The 17,658-nt window shown below is 49.9% G+C and overlaps 1 protein-coding gene across 2 annotated transcripts in view; it reads left to right on the top strand.

Annotated features, from left to right (window-relative positions):
- MYO5B (myosin VB) overlaps positions 1-17,658 on the top strand; it is a 264,377-nt gene that overhangs the window by 191,978 nt on the left and 54,741 nt on the right. For both annotated transcript variants that reach the window (XM_045528029.1, XM_045528028.1), the window contains exons 17-19: positions 2,320-2,406; positions 13,878-13,989; positions 15,581-15,792. In XM_045528029.1, the coding sequence (XP_045383985.1) occupies positions 2,320-2,406; positions 13,878-13,989; positions 15,581-15,792 (411 nt within the window). The remainder of the gene's footprint in view (positions 1-2,319; positions 2,407-13,877; positions 13,990-15,580; positions 15,793-17,658) is intronic.

Here is a 17,658-nt window from a genome sequence, read left to right as displayed (position 1 = left end):
TTCTGGACCAAAATCTTCCTCCCAGTAAAGAGGGAGAAAGTAGGAAGAATACTGAACCAAGTCACAGAGCCTGGGTTCTAGTCCGGGCTCACTGCCGATTGTTTGGCTAATCACAAGCTCATCTTTTACTCTCTTGTCTCATTTCCTCATCTGTTCATTGTGATTAGAAAGAATCCCAGAAGATAGTGGAATTGTTTGTGAGAAGTATGAAAACTAATGTGATTAAAATTATTATTGACATGATTTTGGAAGAACATTGCTGTATCCCTCCTATTTCCTCCAATCGGAGTTTCTCAACCTTAGCACTATTGACATTTTGAGTCAAATAATTCTTTGTTGTGGGGGGCTGTCCTATGCATTATAGGATATTCAGAGGCATCACTAGCCTCTGCCCACTGGATGCTTAGTAGCATCCCCACCACTGTGACAACTAAAAACGTTTTTAGATATTGCCAAATGTTCCCTGGGAAACAATTGGCTCCAGGTGAGAACCACTGTCTTGAGCTAAACGCTTTGATATCATCCCTTGTGTGTCTTTTACTTCTGCTTCCTTTGTTCAAGAAACATCTATAGGCATGGGGCCAAGACAGGTGAAATGACAATAAGACACATCCTCTACTCTTAAGGAGCTGTCTGTCAAATAACTGGCAGTGCCACAGAAGGGGCTGTCAGTGGCTCTGTGGAAGTGCTGCTGGGCAGAGAGGCAAGAGAACAGGAAGTGTCCAGGGAGGAGGTAGCAAATGTCATAATCTGGGATCACTTGGGAAACAGCGGAGGTTTTCCAGAGGCCAGCCTGCTGGTCTTGGGGTCTTAGGGTCCTGAGGTATGACTGCAGGGTGCTGCTTGAGCAGGGAGCTTGTAGCCTGCACAGAAATCAGTTAAGTGGTGTGTGACTGCGGAGGAGGAGCCCGGTTCTGACGCCATGGATTTCTCACTCTGCATCCTGCAAGCTGCAGGTGCTGCCCTTCCTGCACATTGTGCTGGGAGGGGAAAATATAAACTCGGGTGTCAGCACTTCGACCCTGTGTATCTTTGGTGATTTTTCAGTCCAGGGTTAAGTGTTAGTTATCCTCACCATGGTCCTCCAAGACTTAACAGCAGAAGGGCTGGTTTTCCACTCCTAGTCACCTCATAGTGAAGGCAGGGAGGCACATCATGAGGTTTCTTTACTATTTGGAAAATAAGATTAAGATACAGAAGGCCAGCTGACTTCACACTTCCCCTCCGGGTATGGGAACAGGGAAAGATGATAATGTCGTCTTTGTGTAGTGTCTTTTAGCTTTATTCTGAAAGCATTCTTCTCTGTGTCACTTGTTCATTATAGAAACCAGTGGTTTATATATGCTTGGGCAAATGTGCTCAGCTCACGTTGAGTAAATGAGGAAAATGAGGTGCAGAGAGATCGTCTTAGCTAGAGTGACAGTGACACTAGCTGTGTTGGTGGCAGAGCTAAGGCCGGACCCTGTTCTCTCTCTCCAGCCTTGCTCTTGGCCCCAGACCAAGGGGAGGACAGTGTTGCCGTCTCAGGGCAGAGCAGGCGTGAGGAAGAGAGTGGATTTGCCAAGCTCATCGTAAGCGGGGAGAATGTCAGGGCTGAGTTCAGAAAGTATTCGCCAGATTCCTTCTGGGGGCCCAGCTCTAGGCCTGGTGTGTGGGGACTCCGAGAGAAGACTGTACCCTAACTCTGCTCAGAGGACTTGCACTCACGAAGCCATTGCCCAGCCCTTAGACCAGTGCTGGGATGCCCAGTGGTCACAAAGCATGATATTGGGGTACCAGGATGGGGCCAGGGGTGGCTGGGGAAGAGTGACAGTCCTTCTAAGAAAGGGAGGGGCTCTAAGGGATCATTGGCTCACTTTCCCATGAGCAAGTTAGTGGGAGGTCGTGGAGGAAGTAGGGTCCTCAGCTGGACCTGTAGCTCACGTGGGACCTCAGGGTCACAGGTGCTCCTGAGTGTGCTGCTGGCCCCACTGTGCTCAGTGGATTAAACGTGGCCCTGTGGTTGTGCTGGGCAGAGGGAAGAAGCCTGGAGCATGGGGCTGTGTGTTCAGGTGCAGAGTCCCTCGGTGGGAGACCTGCAGTCCACAGGGACCCCTTTCTCAAAGCACAGGTGCATACACTTGGCGTTCATGGCTCAGGGCCCGTTGGTGTCTTCTAGCCTGTGCTCACCCCCTGACCTTGAGCCCGAGGGCACTTGACAGTCTCACTCAATAGCAGCAGAAGCTTCCGGTGCTACAGGCTGAGGCGTTCTGTTCTTTCTCCTGCTCCATGTTTGCTTTGCACACGTGGCCACTCATCGCTTGTCTTGTCGTTTGGCAGCTTTGACCCGAAGAGAGCGGTGCAGCAGCTCAGAGCCTGCGGGGTGCTGGAGACGATTCGCATCAGCGCAGCTGGCTACCCGTCCAGGTAATGTGTGCACCCGCCACGCCACCCTGGGTGGAGCAGCCAGAGCCTGGTTCCCCGGGAGCCACAACACGTCCTCCAAATACGATCCCAAACACTGAGGCCCCCAAGCAGGATGTTGATGGAAATAAGGGTTTTACTTTGGCCTAAAAAATATGGGAATCAACAGTAACCACCTTGTCCCCTTTACCTTCCACCCCCATTTTTTTTATTGTGGTAAAATGTACATAATACCATCGCAACCATTTTCAAGTGTACATTTTAGGGGTATTAAGTACATTTGTATTTTTGTGCAGCCATTGCCACCAACCATCTCCAGATCTCTCCTCATCTTGCAAACCTGACACTGTCCCCGTTGACAGCAACTCGCCATTCCCCCTTCACCAGCCCCTGGCAGCTGCCACTCTACTTTCTCTGTGAATTTAACAACGCTAGGACTCATGTAAATGTCCTTTTGTGACTGGCTTGTTTCGGTTAGCATAACGTCCTCAGGGTTTTACCCATATTGTAGCAGGTGTCAGGATTTCCTTCCTTGTTAAGGCTGAGTAACACTCCACTGTGTGTACGTATCACATTTGGCCTGTCCAGTCATCCATGGACCCTGTCAACTTTTAGTGTAGAATTAAGTCTATCATGGAAAATCTAGTTTCTTTAAATTAAAAAACTATTGTGCTCTGATCTGCATTGTGGGTAGCCACTGAGCCACTCCAGAGCTTGCTGAGGCTGTGCCAAGGCTGTGGATCCCCTCTGGACACTTGCTTGAAGTGTAGGGGTGGAGGGTGGGCGGCAACCCCCAGCTTGTGAAATCGCACTGGGTACTGGTGTCACATAGACCAAACATCTTCCGCCATTAATTGGAGTTGAGCTGATCAGTCTAGTGGCCCAGAGCCTGTGATGTGTTCCACGGGGACCTTCTGTTCTGAGAAGTCCCTGGCATGTCAGAAGGTGGAAGGAGCCAGAAGTGGGGGATGAGGGCCTGGTGGTGGGACAGGCCTCCCTTCCTGTCTTCTTTCCACCTGGCACTTTCCCACTGCAGTGGAGAAACCATTTCATACGCAGTGGTTAATTACCCATAAACAACTTCACCGTAAACAATTCCCAAATGCTAAGCCTGGGAAGGAAGTTGCTGACGGAATTAGGAATTTGCATTTGACCCGGAAAGTACAAGAACTGTCAGTAAACTGCAATATCCAGGCAGCTTTTCAAAACCAGCAGAGGTTCCAGCATTGTTCAGGATGATCCACTTTAGCCAAGTCAAAGACTGTTATTCATTTCTTCTCAACCGTCTCTCTCCCTGCTTAGGAAAAAGGACAGAGAGTATCCTGGGGGCCCCCTCATTTTTTCACCTTAGAGTCTGAGCACAGATAGCCAACAACTCTGCTGTTAATGAGATGGGCCGAGCTTGTCCTTGGCTGGAAGCTGGCGTTCTTTGCCCAGGCCACTCTGCGGTATCTGGCGTCAGACTTTTGATTGTGGGCATTGGGTCAGGCCACAGGCTTGGTAGCTCAGTTTAGAGTTCAAACTGCAGTGTCTCACCCGCTAAACTGCTAAACTGTGTTTCAGCACCTGCCACAAGCCCAGGCTTCAGATCAGACACACCTTCATTCAGTTAGGAACTAGCAAGAGGACCTTAAGGACCCACCGAGCTACTCGTTTTCAAACTTCATTCCACAGGCAGCCGGCTCTGCTCCTGCTCCTGGCTCTTGTATCCGCTGGGCTCCCAGGCGCAGGCTCACCAACCAAAATCGTGTTAGTCCCCTGCTTCTCACAACTCTGTCCTGCAGCCCGTTAATGGGTCAGGAAATCAGTTCAGTGGGTTGTGACCGGCATACTGTTTTTTAACAAAATAACTTGGGGTAGAAAATAAAAAGGAGCCATTTGTAGGAGAAAGGACGTCATGACATGACTGGATTTCAGTGCTATCTACAGGGAGCAGTGCGTCAGGATGTGAAATGTACTTTCACAAGGACGAGGAAGAGAACTGCTCAAGGCCTCCAGCTGGTGGGTGCCTGAACTAGGCCTAGACCCACCCTTCCTCCCCTGGTGCTGTGCTGCTTACTGCTCATGTCCTTGTATTGCCACTGCAGAGTTTATCAGAGGAGGCTTATCTGATAAAGGTTTATCAGAGGAGGGCAGGATGGGGTTGGGATCCTGAGAGACTGTCCTCCAGGGCTGGCCCAGACCTGAGACTTGGTGCAGAACTCCTCCCCCCTCTCCCCTCCCTGCTGCAGAACTGTAGCCTCGGCTAGAGCCAAAAGATCCTGGTGGTTGAACGTCCGGCGTGGATTGTAGGTGTTGGGTCCCGCACTTTTTGCCTCGGTGACCTTGGGCATGTAAATTAATCTGTGAGCCTGGGTTTCCTGATCTTTAAGTAGAATGCTTGCACCTCGCTAGGTGGTTGAGAGGAATGAGGTAATGTGTCTAAAGTCCTCAGCGCAGTGCCTGGCATTTCTGCATTTAATAAAATATTTATTACTCATCCAAATGTGAGCAAGAAGCTGCCTCATATGGTGTACCTATCTGGGTGGAACATGTCTATAGCAGAAATTTCTAGCTTTGTTTCTGTGAAATCCCAACAGGTGTGGCCCCCTCAAAAGAACGTTCTGAAATTCCCAGAATTCTCCAAGCAATTGAAAAGTTCAGTTTAAAAGTTATGTAAAGAAATCTGTTAACACTGGAGCTAAATGTCCCATGTTAAACTGTTAGGATCTCTGTGCAAGAAACCTGGGGATTGTAGGTGTTTGCAGTCGTACCTGTGCAGTGCAGAGACCTGGAGGTGAGCAGCGAAACCCAAGTTGTGCATCCTTGTGTATAACTTCAAATTGATGGTACCGGTGAGCTTGTCAAGTGGGAGGCATCAACATTGGGACCATGGCAAGCCAGGGGAGAGAAAACAAGGGAAGCAGGTGACGCTGAGATACTCTAAGGCAAGTGGAACATGGGGGGGGCCCTATCAGTATGTAAGGAACCACCTAGTTCAATAACTAATAGAATGAATTGTTTAATAGCAGGACAAGTGACGTGAAGGATTGTCACGTCAATGATGTCTCCTTGGAGGATGTCAGGGAAGGGCTAGAAATCCATGGCTCTGACGTGGTTACCTGTGGACCAGGCTCAGGTGGAGGGAGGTCCATACACATTTCTGCCACCTCTGATTCCCTGGCCGAGCTTGCTCGCAGCCTCACTGTGTGAAATCAGAGTGACAGTGTGTGTCACCTGCATTCCTGCTGATCTTGCTGTCTCAGTGCAAAATGCTCTGTTCTGGGGGGAAGAGCAGAGAAGAGGGTTTTTACTTCTGGGGCCTCACAGGAGCTCAGTGCAGAGTGGGGACGGTTTCCTGCCTTCATGGTATCGTCCTCTCCCCAGAGTCCCCTCATCCTGCGCTAGGCATCCAGCCCTGTGCCGGCTGCTGGGGGAGAATGAAAGACACAAGTACAGCCCCTGCCCAGCAGGAGCTCACAGCCTAGGGGAAGGGACAGGAGCTTGAGATGGAACAGCATACGACCAGAGGCCAGGCTGTGGTGCCAGTGTGAGAGGAGCCATGGCTTCCCAAAGGAGGTGAGACGTGAGCTGGGCCATGAAGGGTGAGGAGGATCCGTGGGGAGCCCACTGGCGGTTGCTGCCAGCCAGGGGAACAGCACAATGTCCAGGGATGGAAGCCACGAGGACCTAGAGAGGGTTTCTCTGCCAGCTCAGAGCCGGCTTGGTACCTGCTCGTAGCATCTTGGGAGACCAGGTAGGCTTTTTGCCTCTGCTGGGCAACCTCTGTCTTGGCAGCTGAGGGAACGTGTCTAAGTCTTTAGACCCACATGGAAAGTGGGTTCTCCTGCTGTTTGTTCCACCTGGCTGCAGTTCAGAGTTGCCAGCGGAGTTGAGATGCCCACAGCTCAAGGGCCTCTTGGGAGGCGGCTGATGGCTCTTTTCCTGCCGTCCTAATTGAGTCAGACTTCTTCCTAGCAGGTAATTACAAGTGCATCTGTACCTTTCGTTTTTGTAATTACAGGTATTGTGGAAAGTGTAGGGAGGGGAAGAAAGACTATATTTCTGGTATCACAGGCGATGTTTCCTAATGCTGTGGTTTACACGTGTGGGCTTAGGTCCGGAACGCTGCCTTCCGTGTCCTCCTTGCATGGCTGCCTTAGCAGATTTCACCGAAGGGTCAGAGAGAGGATTCCCCTCCCAAAGCTGCCATTTGGACTGTTAACTTTTGGAAAAAGGCCACCATGGCTTTGTGGCACTTCTGTTGGTACTGTGTTGAGGTGGAGTTGAATCGTCTACACTACTTCCTTGAAATCCCACCCCTGCTTTCATCCTCTCACCACCGCAAGCCCCAGCACCTAGGGTGGCATTTATTTGGAGGATGAGTGATGGGGGCAGGGCTGTAGGATGAAGCCACCACACCTGTCATCTTTTGACCCAGCACGATTGCTCCATCTCCTGCACCTGCCAACCACGGTAATCATTTGGAGTAACCTCACTGATTAAAATAATCCACCTAACTGCGTCATCCGGGAGATGGGTGTGTGTCTGCTGTATCTGGGGATAAAGCAGGTGAGGTTTTATGTGCTGTGTCCCCAGCAAGGTGTTAGCTATTGAAGGAAACACGCAAGTGTAATGTGTGCTAGCCTCAGAGTGTAGAGTTGAGCCGTCGTTTTGTTGACCTGACTTTGGGAGCACTTTATGGGACCAGTGGGACCTGGGCAGATTGGGGGTTGGCCGCAAAAATTTACCTCCATGGCTGATGAAAACGCAGCCGTGATGAAACTGAAACACAGCAGTGATTCCAGTTGTATTGGCTTGTCAAGTAACTACACAACCTTGTTCAGCTGCTTCCAAAGGAAACTTCAGTGGACTTCCTTGAGTAAGGGAATTACAATTTATGCCATCTTCCTACATTTCACATGTGTAGGAGAATGCAGACTCCAGGATCAACAAGCCCTGTGAGGAATAGTGCAGGGCAGTTCCCCAAGTGCCCACGCAAAGGACTTTCCAGGCAGACTTTCTGCTTAAGCCTACTGACGCCCTGGAAGGAGAATTCTTACCCTCGTTGCAAAGTCACTGTGTGCCCCGTGCACCGAAGTCCCCCCAGCTGGGGGGAGGAATGCAAAATCGAAGTTGTCTGGCTCCCCCCTGTCCTACCCTCAGGCTTCAGGAGACCTATTTTTATCCTCCCTAAGAATTATGGCTCTTGGTGAGTCTGATTTAAAATGAAAATGTATAATTCAATTTAAAATGCTGTGCAGTGGCTGAGAAATATGTTCATTGTAACGTACATAAAGCGCTGTGATGAATGCACTGTCCAGGAGAGAAGCTCGTCCACCCGGCTCCGGGGTCTCGTGCATGTGCAGTCATCTGTCTCCCCCTCTCCGGGAGTTCGGAGTGGCTTTGTGTCCTGGAGGAATTGCGAAGCAAATGCTTCTTCCCCGAAAAAGGGTGGGGGCAGGTTACTTGAATGTGGAGTGTTTGTACAAACAAAACAAAACTGTGCATAAAGTTAAGTTCACCTTCACGCCACTTCACCTTCACTTCATAAAAGCTGGTGCTTTCTAGAAAGATTCCCACTCCTTCCTCAACTTCCATCCCCGCTCTCTTGTGGAATAAATAGCACAATTTTGAAGAATGATGGAAGGCTTAGGAATTGCCTACTTCACCTACCTATTTTAACCATGATTGAACCTAAAACAGACACACAGTGATCTCCCTTGCTATTAAATAGCCCACAGAGAAAGAATAATGCTGAACTTATTTTGGGGTGATAGGATTCTTTATCTCGGGATCTTAAAGCCTTTGGTTCTAGCTCTTTTGCCAGAGATCTGTCCTCATTTCTCTGGACTGGAGTTGACCTGGTGGCTCTCACACAGGGCTGCACATCTTGGTCATGAGGACATGTGCAACAGTCTCAGAAGCCAGGACCTCACCTTCCGACCTATTAAGTCAGGACTGAGACTGAGTCCTGAATGTCTGTATTTTGGAAAGATTTACCCAGGTGATTTTTAAACTCAAATCCTGCCTTAAACCCATCACCCTGGAGACACATATTGGCCACTAGGTAAATCACAAGCTGCTTGATGATACCCAGGCAGAGTTAGGGTGGACTAGGTTTTCCTCTGTCCTCACTCTCTCAGCTCCAGCCCAGAGCCAATGGGGAGGAATTACGTTTCTCTTCCTTTGCAGCAAAGCTTAGCAAGCTTCAAATCCGGGGCCATTACTGGGGCTGAGCCCAGGTTCACCTCGGAGACCCAGGACACAGGTGGAGGGTAAAGAGGAAGCAAATACGGAGCATCTCTGAGGGTGTGGGTGGCAGAGTGTGCGTCCTGCAAGCCTTGCACGGGGAACCCTCCATGAGTGTCAGTGCTGAAATAATGACAACAAACCCTATGTTTATATGTTACTTTATGACAGCCACCCACAAACCTTATTTTTCCATCACATTTTTAAAATTTGAGAGATGATTCATCTATAAAACTCACCCTTTTAAAGTATGCAAGTCAGCGATTTCACGGTATTCAGAGTTATACCGCCATCGCCACTATCTAATTTCAGAATGTTTTTATCGCCCCATAAGGAAACTCTGTACCCATTAATAGTCACTTCTCCTTTCCCCCTCCGCCCAGCCCTTGGCAAGCGCTAACCTACTTTCTATTTCTATAGGTCTGCCTATTCTGGATTTTGCACATAAATGGAATCCTGTAATACGTGGCCTTTTGTGTCTAGCTCTTCTTAGTACTGTCTTTGCAACATGCGTCAGTATTTATTCCATTATATTGCCAAGGAATGCTTTATTGTATGGATAAACCATATTTATTTGATCCATTCATCAACTGATAGACATTCGGGTGGTTCTTTTTGGCAAGTAAGACTGATGCTACTATGAACGTTTGTGTAGATGTCTTTGTGTGTACGTATATTTGCAATTGCTGGCTCTTATGGTAACTCTTCCCCTTTTGAGGAACTTCCATACTGTTTCCACAGTGGCGGCACCATTTTACATTCTCCCAGCAGTGTGTGAGGGTTCCTATTTCTACACGTTCTCACCAATGCTTGTTTTTGTCTATTTTAGATTATAGCCATTCTGGTATGCGTGACAAGGTATCTCATTGTGATTTTTGACTTGCATTTTCCTGATGGTTGATGATATTGAGCATCTTCTCATGTGCTTGGCCATTTGTATGTTGTCTTTGGAGAAACATCTATTGATCTCCTTTGCCCATTTTTTATTGGTTGTTTTTTTGTTGTTCTGTTTTGTTTTTGTACTTGGAGACATGGTCTCCCTCTTGCCACCCAGGCTTGAGTGCAGTGGTGCAATTATAGCTCACTGCAACGTCAAACACCTGGGTTCAAGCAATGCTCTCACCTCAGCCTTCCAAGTAGCTGGGACTACAGGTGTGCACCACCATGCCCAGCTAATTTTTCCTATCTTTTGTAAAGATGGGGTCTTGCTGTGTTGCCCAGGCTGCAGTGCAGTGGCATGATCATAGTTCATTGCAGCCTTGAACTCCTGGGCTCAAGCAATCCTCCTGCATAGCTGGGATTATAGGTGCACACTACTGTGTACCTGGCTAATTTTAAAATTTTTTATGGAGACGAGGTCTCTCTATGTTACCCAGTTTGGACTTGAACTCCTGGTCTACAGCAGTCCTCCTGCCTTGGCCTCCCAAAGTGCTAGGACTACAGGCATAAACCACTCTACCCAGCCAAGGGTTACTTTTTATTGTTATAGGAGTTCTCTTTGTGTATTCAGAATATGAGAATTTATCAGACATACGACTTACACATATTTTCTTTGATCCTGTGAGCTTTTTGCTTTCTTGCTGGTGTTCTTTGAAGCACAATAGCTATTAATTTTGAGGAAGCCTAATTTATTTTTTTCTTTGCTTGCGTCACAGCTAAGAAACCATTGCGTGCCTCATCCAAGGTCACAAAGATTTATACCAGTGTTTGCTTAGAGTTTTACAGTTTTAGGTCTTTGATCCATTTTGAATTAGTTTATGAATAAGATGTGAAGTACAGGCCCAACCTCATTGTTTTGTATTTGGTTACCCAGTTAACTGACCCCTGTGTGAACTCAGCTATAACACCAGGGCGGAAGCTCTGTGTCCCTCGGGAGACTCGGGAGTAGCTAAAACGCTGTGAAGGGGAGATCCTGGATGGCCCTGTGCTCTTGACGAGTGACTGTCCCAACTTCTATGTGATCACAAGAAGCCCACATCCAAATATCCCCACCAAATTAAAATCCTATTAAGTTCTATTTTTGGAAAAAGAATATGTTCTTTTTAGCTGCACTTTGAAGATTTTCCTCTTATAGGTGAGGGGGCTTTTCCTGCAGGGTTTTTATCTCTGAGAGGCCCACGGAAAAGGGAATCCACGTTCAGTTCTGGGTCCTTTGGCAAGCGATGCCTTTACAGGCCTTATGCCAGACCCCAGAGTGCCCCTTGTGCCCCTTTTGGTCCTTCCCGAGGGGGAGTCCCCACCTGAGCCCACCTTCATGGCCCCGAAGTGACGGGGCTTCTGAACAGCAGACGATTTGCCTTTCCATGGGAACCCGGAGTTGTCCTCTCTCCTCAGCCTCACTGTGTACCCTCTCCTTGCCTTGCGTGTGTGGTAGGAAAAGGAGAAGTGTAGTGGCTTGAGCAGGAGAGAACTTAGATCTTTCGAAGCTTTGTGGCTTTCCAGACACCCCACGTCAGGAACTCGCTGGCTGTTACAGCCCTGTGAGTGCCTTTGTGAAGCAGGTGACATTCTCTGCCCCCTCCAGGTAGGGGAGGGTGGCCCGCAGGCTGGGGCCAGCCCTGGTCACGCTGCTGGCTGACGTCAGAGCCGGGCTTCTGTCCTTCTGTTCTCTGGGCTCGTCCTGTACTGGCCTTGATGTCTTTGCTACTGCGTCTCCCTGCTCTTATAATTTCCTTGAGATACGGATCTGTCAGCAGTAAGAGATTTTGAAATTAGAAGCATTTAAGGCTTTTAGCCTAGCTAAATGCTGCTTTAATTATTTCCCCTGTGAAATTGCAAACTCAGAGAAATAAAATTAGTACACAGATAACCGCAACGCAGAACGTGGGAAGTGCGCACAGAAAGTCGCACGGAAAGTGCTGAGCAGCTTTAGAAGGGGAGCCCACACCTGACCCGCAGGTCTGCAGGTGGAGGAGTCAAATAGTGTCCTGGGGGTGTGTAGGGAAGGAAGGGGACTTGAGCTTTAAGAAGCTCTTTGTCATGTACGTTTTTCTGCCTGGTTCTTACCCAAACCTGCCTTACCCTACGTGGAAGCATCAGTAGAGAAAATGGTCCGTATTTAAAACTTGGGGCTGGGACAGGAAGATCCTGGGAAAACTCAGTAGCGTTTGCATGTAGGAAACACTGAATGCGCATCTGACCTGCGGTTTGTCAGCTGTGGCTCTCTGTTCCCCGGCCTCCTGTGTTAAGTCATTCAGGTACCAGTCAGGGCTTAGGGGTTTCCTTGACACTTGTATGTGATTGAAATAATTAGAGCAACATTTATCTGGGCAAATAACCTTAAATGTTTCCATTTTTTTAAGCCTCCTGTTAGAGATGACCAGCGATTTGGTGGATCTGGTTTACAGCCCCTCCACAGCTGGGGGAGAGGGCAGGAAACAGTTTCTGCTCAGTGAGGGAAGGGCAGGCCATACAACAGGCTCTGGGGCTCTGAGTGACCTCTGCTGCCCTTCTAGTGGGACTCCACGTGGACTGTGGGCCTGTTGAGCAGGACACAGGTTCTCGCTCCCCTGGGCCATAACACCTGTGACAGGGCCAGTTAAAAGGGGAAGGGGCATAGAGACAAAGTGGCTGCCAGGGGCTGAGGGAGGGGAGAAGTGGGCACGGGGTTTCCTCTTGGGGTGACAGAAATGTTCTAGAATTCAGTATAGCAGATGGTTGCACAACTTTGTGAATATACTGAAAACTATTGAATTGTACACTCTAAAGGGGTAAATTTTACAATACATGATTTATATCTCAAAACTTATTTTTGAAAAGGGTGAGGATCCAACCACTAATCCACTGTTTTACATAGAGAAAAAGAGGGAAAAACCGTCATTTTATTGGCTCTTACAGTCACCTCTTCTCTGAGACCCGTAGCTATGTCTGAAGTCTTCACCAGAGTGAGAAAAGTGTGTACAAAGGAGCATAAGTAAGGGAGGGGGGGGACGGCAAGGAGCTCGGTGTCCATGTTCCTTCTCACCCCGGGGAGGTGGGCAGGGAAGGGCTCTCAGGACCCGGAGACCACGACGTTGTGAGCTCGAGGAGCTCTGCACCTGCCTCCCGAGCGGTGTGTCCCCCTGCCCGCCAGTGGTACCTGACACTCCTCAGCACGGGTCTCTTTGGACAAAGTTTCTAATGGACCCCTTGAGAGGGAAGTGTGCTCCCGGAGAAGGTACAACTTTAGAATGAATGGGTTTATCTGAGTGGTTGGACAGTCTCTCCGCACGGTCACTGGGAATGGGAAGTAGGAGACACAGGCTCGAGGCAGTGCGTAAATGACTAACAATTGAGCGGCACAGCCAGCGCGTGGCCCTGAAGGCAGGGCCAGGTCGTCCCTCCTGACGCCTCCTGACAGTGGGAGCTGGGGCTGGTTGTGCACCTCGGCCAAGGACACAGGAAGAGTCGGTTGGGCTGGACTGACCTTCAGAGGGATTTGGATTGAAAATTCAAAGTCTCTGTAGAGCAGGAATTCTGCTGAATCGCATGTGACTACATGACGTTATGAACATCTAGAATTTGAGATGAAAATCAGGGTCCTATGAAATGAGGCAGCTTTAATGAGACAGGGGGCAGATCCTGCCTGGGAAACAGCGAATTTGCTCATTGAAGAGACTGCGTTTGTTTCAGCGGATGTCCTCTCAGAGGCCAAGGGGTAAACTTAAGGCCCTCTTGAAGGTTACCCTCCAAAACATACCAAAACAGCACTCGCACGTAGAGATGGTGGGATTATAAGTGCTCTTCAGTTATGGGAATTGCAGTGGGGCCTGTATTGCTCCAAGCATCAGGAAAAAAAACCATAAGCAAAATCTACTTTGGGGAGGAAAAAACTGTATTAAAATATGAACAGTGTTCTCTAGGGGGCTTAGGGTATGGTTGTTTGTTATTTGCTAACGTATATTTTTCTGCATTTAAAAATGTTTACAATGAGCACTATTAGTTCTATAGGAAGTAAACCAACATTTAAAAACAAAGCTGCACTGCAGGGAGGGCGCCTGCTTCAGCTGCAGAGGAGTGGGCTCCCCACGCTTGGGCAGAACCCCCCCGCCCTCCATGCAGTCCTTTGACCCCAGCTCCAGGAATCAGCCACACACCGACGTTCTTGGAGAGCATCCGGGAGGACGGAACCTCTGGGACTGTTTTTTGCTGCTCTGAGAACAACTTTGTGCCATAGTATCGGGGCACTGTCTGAGGTCACCCATGGCCCCCGTGTGGCCGGGAGGCAGGATGTGTCACCTGACATAGCTTTGCTTTCCCTCCAGGTGGGCCTACCATGACTTCTTCAACCGGTATCGGGTGCTGATTAAGAAGAAAGAGCTGGCCAACACGGACAAAAAGGCCATCTGCAAGTCTGTCCTGGAGAACCTTATCAAGGTGAGCTGGACGGCCCAAGCTCGGGGCGGGGCTTGACGCGAAGGCCCTGAGAATCAGGGGGATCGGGGTTGTTGACTGCACTTCTTAGTCGTCCTGATCCTTCTTACTGAAACTGTTTCTGAGATGTTAATCTATTTTCCTGCATCTGTGACTGGAAAAGGAAAGCCCCTTCACCTACCTAGCGTACTTTCTAGTCTTTTTCACATCCCGGCACACATAGAAAATGGAGTTATTCATGCAGTTCGCTGGGGTTTGTGGTGAGGCTGCTCCTGGCCTGCAGCTGGGACCTGCCTGTGCTGGTGCGCCGGGCCCCCCTGCCTGGGAGGGGAAGGGAGCCGTGCTGCTTAGGTCTCACCCGGTGCATCGGCAGCCTCACGCCCTCCCCAGATACTTGCCTTAAATAAGACCATGGACTGTATGTTTTAATTGAAATAACCTGAAATCACACCTGACAGTTGTGACTACAGAACTTCCAAAGCAGAGCTATTGGGGAAAGGGACCTCTTTTATGAGGGGCAAAGCCCTGTGCGTGGAACCTGATTCCTATTAACCGTGTGGGGCTTAACCCAGGAAGGGTGGCGATTCAGCGTTATTTCAGAGCCATTTGCCAACATGAAACGTATTTGTGTGTGTTCCGTAGACCTTGGCTTGTTTCTTCTTTTCTCATTACGGTCTTCGTGCCAGTGAGCAAACCGAGATGGCAGTTTATTTACAAAGAGCGCTCGGTTACTGTGGGTCAGTTCTCCCGGGTCTGTCCTGGGCCTGCTCTCGGGCACCCTGCTGGGTCCTCCATCCTCATCCACGGTGTGAGCGCAGGGAAGGGCACCTGATCTTAGTCTTAACCTAATCAATGTAATTCAGACAGTAATTGCAGGTCTGAAATAATCTGTAGTGTTGCTCTGTTTGGGGGTCATTTGTACCCTGTAACCACACAGACAGTGCTGTGGCCATTTGAGGATAATCCTTCAAAAATGTTGAGCAGGTCAGGTCGTTCCCTTGCTAAAACCCCTGTGGCTCCCATCCCAATTTTGTACTGTGGCCTACAAGGCGATTAGTTCCTCCTGGCTTTCCTGATCCTCAAACACACCCGGCCTGTTGCTAGCGCAGGACATTTGCATCTGCTTTGCTTTTCTACAATGCTCCACCTTCCTCCTCACCCGTGCCTGCCTCCTGAGGTTCATTCAAATCTTTGCTCAATGTCAGCTCCACAGGGTGGCCTTCCTTGGTCATCCTTTTTAAACATCTTTTCCTGTCCCCATCCCCCAGTTTGAGTTTTTTCATAATCCTCACCGTTATCTGAAAATGTAGAGTATCTTTGTTGCTTATTGGTGTGCCCTCCCCATGATGTGGGGCCCTTGAGGGCAGGCATCTTGTCACTGCTGTGTCCTGGACACCTGGCCCAGTGCCTGTCCCACAGTAGGGTCTCGGTGTCTGCTAAACAAATGCTGGGAGTTCGTGCATGTGTGCAAGGGAGGGGGCACATGAAGTCTGGCCACTTGTTCTAGATTCTGTGTTGGAATTCTGGGTGGTGTGGGGCATGTTACCTCGCTGCTCACCGATGACCGACCGGCTTGCCTCCCTGCCTTATAAAGGATCCCGACAAGTTCCAGTTTGGTCGCACCAAGATCTTCTTCCGGGCGGGCCAGGTGGCATACCTGGAGAAGCTGCGGGCTGACAAGTTCCGCGCAGCCACCATCATGATCCAGAAGACCGTCCGGGGCTGGCTGCAGAGGGTGAAGTACCACAGGCTGAAGCGGGCCACGCTGACCCTGCAGAGGTACTGGCGAGGATACCTGGCCCGCAGGTGAGCCAAGTGGGCGGTTCTGGGGCGGCGGGGAGGAGGGAGCTGCCTCTCCAGCTAGTTGGTCTCTCTCATCCTCTGTGCTTGGAGTGGTTCCTGTCGGGCACTGTCTACATTTTGGTTTTCTCCCGGCAGCTGGGCCTGTCTTTGTCCCTCTAATGCCCTTCCCAGTCCGGTCTCCTGACTCACCCAATCTGCCCCCATCCCACTGGCTCTAACCTAGAACCACCTCCTCTTGCTACAAATCAGCCATTTCCCTTTTGCCTAAACCCTAAAGTAAAAAAATAACTTATTTTAGGAAAGGAGGCAAATTCAGTCTTTCTGTCACAGTTAACTGATGCTTAGCCTCATTATTTATACCACAGACTTCAGAATCCCTTGGCGTTTGGTAATTAGGGCTGGAAATGACCTGGGTGGCCCCTTTTATGAGTTAACTGTGCTGAGCTCATACAGGGAGGGTGTGACTTGTTGAACCAGGGGCGGCTACCTCGGGGTGGAGCCGGGATGCCAGCCAGGCTCCCCTGCCCCGGCCCAACACTGAGCAGAAGAAATGACTGCGACTTTCCCTCCTGACCAACATCACCGAGATGGGGGGCGTCTGCTGAGACAGGCACTGAGGGACGCAGCCTCGATCAGACTGTACCCTCAGACCTCTCAGCAGTCGTCAGACTCTGAACCCAGCCTGGGTTCCAGACCAGTTCTCTCTCTAAATAGGAATTTTCCTGGAGAAATGACATTAATTGCCATACGTCTGGCAGTTGGAAGCCAGAGTTGTATAAGTGGCTGCTCAAAAAACGAAACACCAAGAGAGCCAGCCCCTGCATTCTTAGTGTAGAACAGGTTAAAGGCAGACGGCAGCTCCTGCGTGTGCCCTGGCGTCCCCACCATGAGCTGTTATCCAGGCATACCCAGAGTGATGAGTGCTGTCAATTCCCTCCCAGCTGTTGAGAGGAGCTCTGGAGCAGACACTGTAGAGATGAGCAGATTGTCAGGAGTGGCAACGCTGTGTGATCCCCGACCAGCTGTGCCAACTAGTCAGACCCTGTCTTGTGCCAAGGGACCCTGTCTTGGGCACCCTGATGATGAGGATGTGAAACAGAGATGGCCCACACTCTCCCTACAGGGAGTTTACATTCTAGAGGATGTGCAGGGCCCACATATGAAGAAAGGACATACAGAGAGCCAGGCTGGAGAATTGGGTACGTTTCAGCAGGTAGCTAGTGTGCGGGCCGAGTGGGTCACCTGCCCCCGTGGGGCTGCACTAAACCATTTCTAAGGTGCTTTCTAGCATTTAAGTCTGAGTCTGTAATTGAGCACTTGCTATGAGCCTGGCAGCCAATGAGACCTCTAACAAAGGGTAGAAAGTGTCAAACTGGCTCTCTGTTTTATTTGGGAGGCTCGTGGGGAACGCAGAAAGGAAGGAGAGGAGATGTCTACATTCAGTGCATCCCGGGCAGAAAGGGCTGGGAGATGAGAAACGGGGATCAGCGTGGGCCTGAGATGGTTTTAGTCACTCAGTGAAGACTCACCCAGCGCTCACTATGCCACACCCTGTACTAGACGTGGGGTGTGCAGGACGGTGGAGACCCAGCCCCAGGGATCTGCAGGCTGGGTGAGGTGGAGAGGGGCAGACGGCGGTGCAAACGCATGATGTCGTGTGACATGACGCTGCGGGGAGCTTGTGCAGTGGAGGGCTCCCCCCACCCCCCGCGCTGCAGCTCACAGAAGAGGTCAGGTTCAGACTGACTTTGAGGCTTGCGGAAAGACTTTTTTAGACCACAAGAAAAAAGCTAATGTTGCTGTTCTGAGCCTGAGAGTAAAAATGCCCGAGGTCTTCACTGCACTTGTTAAGGTTTGTTAAGGGCGGTG

Source organism: Lemur catta, chromosome 16 (assembly GCF_020740605.2).
Source record: "Lemur catta isolate mLemCat1 chromosome 16, mLemCat1.pri, whole genome shotgun sequence".
NCBI classification, from domain to species: Eukaryota; Metazoa; Chordata; class Mammalia; order Primates; family Lemuridae; genus Lemur; species Lemur catta.
The sequence above is the reverse complement of the archived record's forward strand: the minus strand, read 5'-3'. Positions and strand labels throughout refer to the sequence as shown.